Genomic DNA, 9,340 nt, shown 5'->3' on the forward strand with positions numbered 1-9,340 from the left:
GAATTACCCAGCATCAGAATGATCCTTCACATTTTGGATATGAACCTCAGTGTCTGGGATTAACAGGACACCTCTGCCCTGAATTGAAATCTGATCTAATAAAAAAGAGAGCTCTCACCTTGTCCTTTCCTCCACTCCACGGTTAGGGGGCCCTTAGCACAATTGCTCTTTCAATTTGAAAATGCGTTTTCTGACAGATTGCAGAGACATGAGGAGCAAGCATGGAGCTGGCAACAAATTGTGGCTACTGCTGACCACCAGGGAGACACTGGATCTCCCAACCTGACCATCAGGGAGATACCAGATACCCCAGCCTCATTGCTGGAAAGATTTGGGCTCTCCCAGTCCAGGACCGGGTGAAACTTCTCCCTAAGGAGTGACCCTGTGCTTGTTTGGGACAGGGATGGCTACAGGAGAGACAGCACGAGGTGGTCACTACCCCATGTTCAGGGAGGGCATTCCTCTGCTCCAGCGCAAGGGAAACAGGAAAGGCTGTGGATCTCACTGGCATCGCACTGCTCCCATCCTCCTGAGCATGAGGAATAAAGGACTCCTCATCCTCAGCTATCTCTCCTTGCCCCGGGGGAGCAGTGAAGCCTGCGGCTCGGCTGGGGACACTGGGCACCCACAGTCGGGGGTCCCAGAGCGGACCCACTCACTGCTGGGGTACTTTCAGCCTCTGCGCCTCCCACCCCGGGGTCTCTCACCTGCAGCCCCCATCCCCTGCCTGGTCTCCTTCCTCCTCCTCTTCCTCCTCCTCCCCGTCCGGCTCAGCGGTGCGCTAGGACCCAGCGGACGCAGGCGGGGGATGCCGGCGAGGGGCGATGCGGGGTCCCGGGGATCGAGGGAGCCCTGTGGGCTGTCCTGGGGGAGTCCTGGGGGTTCCCGAGGCGGCTAAGGGAAGTCCTGGAGGGCCCCGGGGGCCTGGGGGTTCTAGGCAGTCCCGGGTGGTTCACAGGAGCTCCTGGAGGGTCCCGGGGACTGGGGGGATCCTGGCCGCTCCCTGTCCCTCCAGGAGGAGAGTTTGCAGGGGAGAGGGATGCAAGGAGCCGGGCGGCTGCAAGACTTGGGGCGAATCGTGGAAAAAAAGGGGAGGGAGGAGCCGGGGTGGGCGGGAAGGCGGGGAGGGGGCTCGGAGGCAGCCCCGGCTCCCCGCTGCTGCCGAAGGGTGCGCGGGGCTCCGCCGCTGGCTGCGGGCACGATGGAGAACGGCTCGGCCAGCCCGGGAGCCGCGCTGGGCAGCGGCAACCAGAGCCTGGGCAGGATGCCCCGGCAGCCCCTGGAGCTGCAGGTGGTCACCATCCTGCTGGTGCTGCTCATCTGCGGCGTGGGCATCGCGGGCAACGCCATGGTGGTGCTGGTGGTGCTACGCACCAAGCACATGGTGACCCCCACCAACTGCTACCTGGTGAGCCTGGCCGTGGCCGACCTCATCGTGCTGCTGGCGGCCGGGCTGCCCAACATCTCCGAAGTGGTGGCTTCTTGGGTGTACGGCTACGCCGGCTGCCTCTGCATCACCTATTTGCAGTACCTGGGCATCAACATCTCCGCCTGGTCCATCGCCGCCTTCACGGTGGAGCGGTACATCGCCATCTGCCACGCCATCAAGGCACAGCTCCTGTGCACCGTGTCCCGCGCCAAGCGCATCATCGCCTCGCTGTGGCTCTTCACCTCCCTCTATTGCCTCGTGTGGTTCTTCCTGGTGGACACGACCCAGGTCACCTTCTCGGATGGGGCGCAGGTCATCTGTGGCTACCGGGTCTCCAGAAGTCTTTACATGCCCATTTACTTCTTGGATTTCGCTGTCTTTTATGTCATCCCACTGGGGCTGGCAACTGTCCTCTACGGCCTCATTGCCCGCATCCTCTTCGTGAGCCCGCTGCCCGGCACCCCGCAGCATTCCTTCCTGGGCTCCATACACCAGGGCAGCTCCCTCAAGCTCTCCTGCCGGGGCAGCAGGGGCGCCCTGAGCTCCCGCAAGCAGGTAGGGGCTCCCCTGTGCTGGGCACGCCGGGCTGCAGGCAGCACTGCCAGGGGCTCAGGGCTTTGAGGGGCATTCTGGCAGGGGGCGAGGTGCCACAAGACTTTCCTTCCCTTTGTGGAGGAAGTGGGGAGTATTGGTTTGCTGCAAAGAAACCCCTCAAGCCCAGCTGGGATCCGGCAGCACAGATGGGCTCTCCCTGCTTTGGTCGGGCTTGGTAGAGCAGGACAGGGCTTCAGCCGGGGAGAGGCAGGAGTGCAGGTACTTTGCTGGCTAATTAACTACTGATTGCCTCCCCGAGGAGGACAGGGCTGGCTCACGTTATGCTCACCTCTCAGACAGTGTCCCGTGCAGGTGAACTCAGATTTAAGGGAGCAGAGGGAAGGAAAAGCTGTCTTCCCCCGGAGCACAGCCCTGGCTGCAGGCCCCCAGTCCCTGCAGCTGGGGGAGTCACCTCGGTGTCACAGTGGTGTGTTTGCATTTCGGTGATTCCTGTGTCCCTCAGCTGCCTGCTGTCTCCCCAGTCCTTCTCCTCCCACCTCCTTCTGTCCTCATTGCTCGTCCTCCTCTGTTCACATGGACAACCATGGCCTCTTTGGACAGGTCAGTATCTAGACACGGGACAGTCCCATTCTGAATAGGCACATGCTATTTTAAGGAAAGGGCTGATCCTGGGAGTTTGGCTTGAGTGCTTGACATCACTAATTCTGTTGTGATTTCCAGATAGCCCAAAGCAGACTTCAGCCTGCCCTAAAGTCCTCATGTTTCCAGCTCAGTATCTTATTGCCTGTCTTGCACAGGAATGTCCATTCCCCAGGAGAGATGAGTCAGGGTCACAGAGGGGAAGCAAACAGCGCAGAGAACGTGTATTTCTTCATTAACTTCTAAATCTTTCCAGTTCAGCTTTTCCTCCCTTTTTCTCTAGCACTGAAAGGTTTAAAGCAAGTGCTGGCTTCTTCCAAACCATTTGCCTGCTCTCCCATGGCCACTGGCTGCTGCCAGAGCCTTGGGCAGGGTGTTCGGCAGCGAGAGCTCTCTACTGGTCCGTGGATGTCTCCTTCTAGAGCAGCTGCTGGAGGGGCTGGGGGGGCTGTGCCTCTCCCCCTGCAGTGCTGTGCTGTGGAGTGGCACAGGGTGCTCCAGCATCATTAGGACAAGTGGCTGTTGGGGCAGGATGATGGGCATTCCAGCTCCCGGAAACATCTTGTGCTCTCTTTACTGTTACATCAGGAGTTTACTCGAGATTGTCATTACCTCCCAAAATATCTTGGCATGCAAAGACTTCCCGTGAACAGCCTGACATCACAGTGCTGGCATCATAAGGAATAAAGATGGCACTAAGTTTTTAAAGTGTAAAGCAGTTTTCCGGGGCTTCCAGTTGGTGGCTGTGTGTAGCTTTGGAGGTCTCTCTGACCAGAGTACAGCACTGGCATCAGCATTCCTTCCCTTTCCTCTCTTTATAGGGGAACTGGCTCTTCCAGATCCCATGCCCAGAGTTCCCTGGGAAGGTTCTAAAGGGGCTATCTCATAGGTGCCCATTTTTCTCCCTTGCCTGGATGGATGGGGGAGTTCTTCTGTGGCTGTGCTCCTACACAGCCCCAGAACTGCACTGCTTTTGGGGTGTGAAGATGCTGCTGTTTTCTCACCGGTGCTTCTAAAGGCACCTAAGTCCAGAGCAGGACAACACAAGGTGTGAGCTTTGCTGTACTTACCACTTCTACAAACACCTCCAAGTCCGTATTTCATCTCCCAGAGAGGGACCACTAGAGGGAGTGGGATTCCTCAAAAAAGGATGTACAACTCAGGATGATGGTGCAGGAACAAGGAGGGAGGATACTGGCTGGGGAGAAGCATCTGTGGCTTCCCGGACAGGGACAGAGGCTGGACACAGCTTTGTGAGACACCACTTGTACATTCTCTCATATCTTTCCCAAAAGGCAACAAACTGTGGCAGCAAACAAGCTTCACCCAGCACTCACTGTAGCACTGCAAGATCTTATTTTTGGAAGTGTCCTCACATTTCCATTAAACCACACACAGCAAACTCCTTCTATTTTGGCCTCAGCTTGGTAATAGTCCCAGGGAAACTTTTGTTGCCACTACCAATGACCCCCGGTTTCTACTCACGGCATTGAAGGAAGGCATAGTTTCTTTTGATGAAGTAAAAAAGCACTCCAAGAAAAGCTGAGAGACACTAAATGTGATCTCAGTGCTTATGTCCATATTAAGAACTGGATTATTGCACAACTCCCCTTCTGACTTTTGAAACACCACTGCCTAGATATGCATGTGGCATCAGTGTTTAGTCATACTTTCCTCCTTGGGGACATGTGTATTTTATTAGTATTTGTTGGAGGAGGATTGCCACTTACCAGAAATTGCTGTTGAAATTATTAGGATGGCTGGTGTTTCAGTGCAAAACCCCAATTTCCTGAACAAGCTTATGTTGAGTTGAGGGCACTGAGTTCTCAGCTTCTTTTTGTTCCCAATATGTTTATGTAGTACCTCCCTAGTGTGCCAAAAATTAAAGTAACCCATGGCCAGTAGCTAAGTAACCCCTACATCAGCACAAGTAGTATAGGATTCCTGACAGTCTCCTCTGCTCCCAGGGTTGCTCTGTACCAGGAGCCTATTCCCTGGAACAATATAGGTGGTGTAGGAAACCAGGAAACCCTAGAGAAGGAGATGAGGTATATCCCATGACAACCCTAAGACCGAGGTCTCCACCTTTAGACAAGTATTTTCCCTATTCATTTAATTTTATGTACAATTTTCAAATTTGCTTTCTGGTACAGAAATTCCCATAGTTATCCCAGCCCATTTCCAGGATGGTGAATACTTTTTCTAAAGAGTTTTAAAGGGTCTTCAGTAATAGCTGAAAACCTAAAATTTCAGGTTTTATTTATGCAAAATGATTTCCTGATTAAAATGGTTTCAGCAAGAAATAGCTGAAATAGCTTGGGTGTTTCTTTTAAATGCTTAGAGAGAGAAGCTAGCTGTCTGTACCACTTCTCCAGGTGGGAAATTCTGCTGGAGATTTAGCACCATCTGGCTATTTCTCTTTTTGCATCTCCCCACCATCAAGGTGACCAAGATGCTGGCTGTCGTGGTGGCCCTCTTTGCCGTGCTGTGGCTGCCTTACCGCACGCTGGTGGTGGTGAACTCCTTCGTGGACCCTCCGTACCTGAACACCTGGTTCCTCCTCTTCTGCCGCCTGTGCATCTACCTGAACAGTGCCATCAACCCCATCATCTACAGCCTCATGTCACAGAAGTTCAGGGCCGCCTTTAGGAAGTTATGCAAGTGCCAGGAGAAGAGTGCTGAGCACCCTGCCCCGTCCACCACCCCGGTGTACTACAGCGCTGTGAAGGACTGTTCCCATGACAGCTCTGACCACAACCTCACCAAACAGGAGGATCTGAGCAGGCTCCCTGCACCTGCAAAGAAGAACAAACAAATCCTGTGAGCCTGAAACAATGCAGGCAGTGGGAGCTATGCAGCGTACCCACTGTGCTGGGAGAGTGCCAAGAGGAATTGCTTTGGCATTGCAGCGAGCGTCATTCAATACTTCTTCAGGGCATTTAACAAAACATACCGTTATAGGCCAATTAATTTGCTTGTCCTTAACGCTAATTTATTCTTGTTTGGTGAAGCATTAGGCACATGTCAATATTTGGCATCTCTAAAGCATCCATTGTTAAATGTAGCAGTGCAACCCTGTTTTGTGTTACATGCAAGTGCTGAGCTAGGCCAAAGCATTGAAAGGAATCCCAGGAACAGAAGGGCATTCAAGAAAAAATTATACCTCTTTTTAGAGTGAGTCTCTCCCACCTAAACTGACATGCCTGTAACACAGACACCCCATGGAAGCTGCTCCTCTGGAGTCCTTTTGAAATTAGTGGGGACAATTAGGCACTTCCACGTGTCTCCTCTCATCTCAACACATTCCTGCAAGGAATGCACATCCCTACAGAGGAGATGAATACCTCCAAGATGTGAGGCCATTGGCTGTAAAGGGACTCTCGGGGGAGACTCCTACATCAGGAGTAACCAAATTTGGGTGTCACGAACCTCATGCCATGTCTCTGGAAACATTGCTGGTAGCACAGAAACCCAAGGTCCAGACTAGTTGGATTTGCTACAATGAACAAACTAATAATGAAAGAACTAGTAAGTGAGTGATTCCTAATGTAACAGAAGTACTTCCAGCATTGTGGTCTGAGTTTCTTTTGGATAACTTTATCTTTCCTGTCCAGATCCCTCTGGTTGCTTCAGCTGGAAACTGTACTCTTGTCCTGTAATCCCCAGGGTGGTGTAGTCATGTACCATAAAGCAGTGTTGCTCTCTGCCCCAGCTACAGTTGCATTTCAACGGCAGGTGAAGAAATTCTCTTATTTCCTGGGAATAACTTGTGAAGTCCATTAAGTGTTTTGTGATTAGTGACACAAATATTTATTGCTGCTGTCATCTTGTAAGCAAAGTAGATATTCATACCCTGCAGCACCCAGGAAACCCGTCCAAGGACACTTGCCCCAGACTCACAAGAGACTATCTGGACTATGAGTAAAATCAAGAAGATTACACATGAGCCAAACCCTAGGGCTATTGCCAAATAAAACAAGTGTCTGCCACCCATAAACCTCAAGTGACTGTGAAGTATTACTTGAACAGCCAGTGCAGCCTCACTAGTCAACACTGGCTTTCACCAAACCATAATGTTAAAAGAGCTCAGAATTTTGCATCCACTCGGGAAAATATGTGTGTGATATTTTTATGAGCACAAGATGTTAATTAACCATTCTGCATCTACAGGAAATCACTTTGCTGGGTGAGTCAGGACAAGACCTCAAGTCCCCTCAATGTGTTGGAACTGTCCAGGACCTATTTTGTTGTATTTAGGGAGGTTGTGCATGTATGATTATTATATTGCATGTTATTCAACCATCTCTGTTGCCCCAAAAATAGCTATGAGGGAAGAGAATATTGGCTTTTTGCAATTATTTTAAACATAATGAATTTGGAATGTAAGGATTCATGCTATTTTTGCACTGTTTTGTGTATATCATGAGTTTAGGAACAGAGTTCATATATATTGTTGTTAAAAAAGCTCTGCACAGAGATTTGGGATTTACTTCTTGAAGAAAATGGAGGTGTTTTTGATAACATGTGAAGATTTGCTTGTAACCATCTTTTTTTGTAGTACAGACTTCTTTTTCCTCTTAGAACAGGATTTTGCTTAGCAGCTCAGAGCAAGCCATTGATAAAAGCATCAGCAGACAAACAGAGCAGTAAGGATCAGGGTAAGGTGGAGGAGGGGGAAGGGGATCCCTGGGTGACTCCTGGTGCCTCCCTGGGGCCTTGAGCACAGGCAGCACCTTTCTGGGGATGGGCTGCCCTGCATCCTCCAGCCCTTCACCCTGAAGCTGTGAGTGCAGAGAGCTGCATGTGGGAAGAGGATTTACTGTTGGAGCTTGGAAACCCACCTGCAGCCCGACCCAAGACATTTCTCAGGCATGGGATGTGCAGTTTGACAGATGGCCTTGATGTCTGCGAACACAAGGAGCAGCTTAATTCTGAAGCATCTCCAGCAGGATGTTTTCCACCTCATCATCACATTTTCTATCTTCACTCTTCCCCTTTGTGCTTCTCCCCCCAGACACAGACACCCTAAAAGCACTATACTCTTAATTAAATTCAGCCTCAGGCCAACAGCTAATTGATAGTTCTGAAATATTTGTTCAACATACGTGAGATACAATTAAAATTGAATCTCTTCTCCTGTTTCTACTCTTAGCTGCCAAGTACTGCATGACCCTTCGCTATTTTTTGAGAAGTAATGGGCAGATGAATTCTCCTGGAACCACGAGATCTCCAACAAATGCACCAGAGCGTTAAACTCTGTAGATGAGGAATGAGTTCCTGCTCCTTCCCCCGCATGTGTTCTGACACTTAGGAGGAACTGGGAGACTTTTAGGTGGAAGTGGAGGCAGAAGGTCAGCACTCAGCTTGCTAAGGAGATGCTGGTTGAGAGGACAGGCAGCTTCATGTGCTAGGAATAAATCACTAGCAGAAAGGAATTTAAAGAAATAACTCATCACTTCCTTTGGATATTCAGGGTCTGAATAAAAACCTTAGTTCCTTATAAGAAATCAGAGAGCTCTCTTGAAGCTTCAGCCTGCATTACCTTGTACCTTGCAACATCCCACCCTGCTTGTAAAGTCTCAAGCTGTATTTTACCCTCAGCATTTATTTGTCTCAACAGCATGAGTGTGGGCTGTGAGTTTATAAACATGCCAGCAAATAAAGAATCTATTGCTCCTAAGTAATTTACTGCATTGAAGTGCAACTCAACATGATCTAACCTGTTACTCTCCTAATTAAAGCTCATTATTTCTAACCCCTGACCTTTCAGGGGTTGTTAACCTGGTAAAACACCATCTGGTTTCTTCAATTACAAACAAGTAAGTCCCCTGGCAGGAGAGGAGGGATCTGGCAGTTCTGCAGAGCACTGGAGTGACGGGAAGAATTTGTGAGTAGAGCAGAGGGGGGGATGGGGGAGGCAGAGGCTTGGGGAAGAGCTGATGGGAGAGTGGTGAGTGAAGTCTCTGGGCCTGAAGAACCACAGGCTGGCTGAAGCTCTGGCATTCCTCAGGGAGTTTCAGTTTAGGAGACACCACATCCACCACGTTTACCTGAGTTTGGCTGGTCCCAGTGACAGAGGCCACACAGTAACTGCCACTATGCAGGGCATGGATGGGACCTCAGCAAGGGTTATTTACTCAGGCAAAACACATGAGTTTAAGTAATTTATCAAAATCCGTAGTTAAAGCCCCAATCAGATTGTCTGCTTACTTTGTCTCTAGATTTGGGTGGTGGGAAATTTGGGGAAGTAGGGCATCTATGCCTGTGTCAGAGGAGAGTGACCATGCAGGTGGTTCTTTGGGAGAGCCTCTCCCTTATGATACTGGCCAGCACTCTGAAAGCCAGCCTGCCCCTGGGGCCACATTACAGAGTAACCCACAAAATACCAGCTAAAGTATTAATTTTAATCCCTAAAATTTTAATCCCTAAAAAAAGGGATTAAAATATCCAGCACCTCCCTGCAACCAGAACAGGCTTCTACTCTGTGGTACCAGACCTTGTTACTTTGATAAAATAGTGGTACCTTTAAATGAATAATATTCAGATCACCAAAGTGGATGCTGAGCAATTGTTTAAATTTTTAAGAGCCACAAAAAATGGTGGACCACACATTAAGGAAAGAATTGGATGCAGCCCTTTTTTCAATCTGGTCTGGCCCAGCTGCTTCTTTGAACTAATTAGTTCAAGCAGATCACAATTAAAGAGCTGCTAATAAAA

At 49.9% G+C, this 9,340-nt stretch overlaps 1 protein-coding gene across 1 annotated transcript; it reads left to right on the forward strand.

The window, feature by feature from the left end:
• The first annotated feature begins 1,188 nt into the window (after nt 1-1,188).
• LOC121674824 (thyrotropin-releasing hormone receptor-like) lies at nt 1,189-8,829 on the forward strand. Its single transcript, XM_042049499.1, has 2 exons — nt 1,189-1,984; nt 5,067-8,829. Exons 1-2 carry the CDS (start codon nt 1,202-1,204, stop codon nt 5,445-5,447), a joined length of 1,164 nt encoding a protein of 387 aa, XP_041905433.1. The 5' UTR covers nt 1,189-1,201; the 3' UTR covers nt 5,448-8,829.
• Nucleotides 8,830-9,340: the final 511 nt, after the last annotated feature.

Source organism: Corvus kubaryi, unplaced genomic scaffold (assembly GCF_017639235.1).
Source record: "Corvus kubaryi isolate FWS band 111438036 unplaced genomic scaffold, C.kubaryi_AGA036_p1.0 134, whole genome shotgun sequence".
NCBI lineage: Eukaryota > Metazoa > Chordata > Aves > Passeriformes > Corvidae > Corvus > Corvus kubaryi.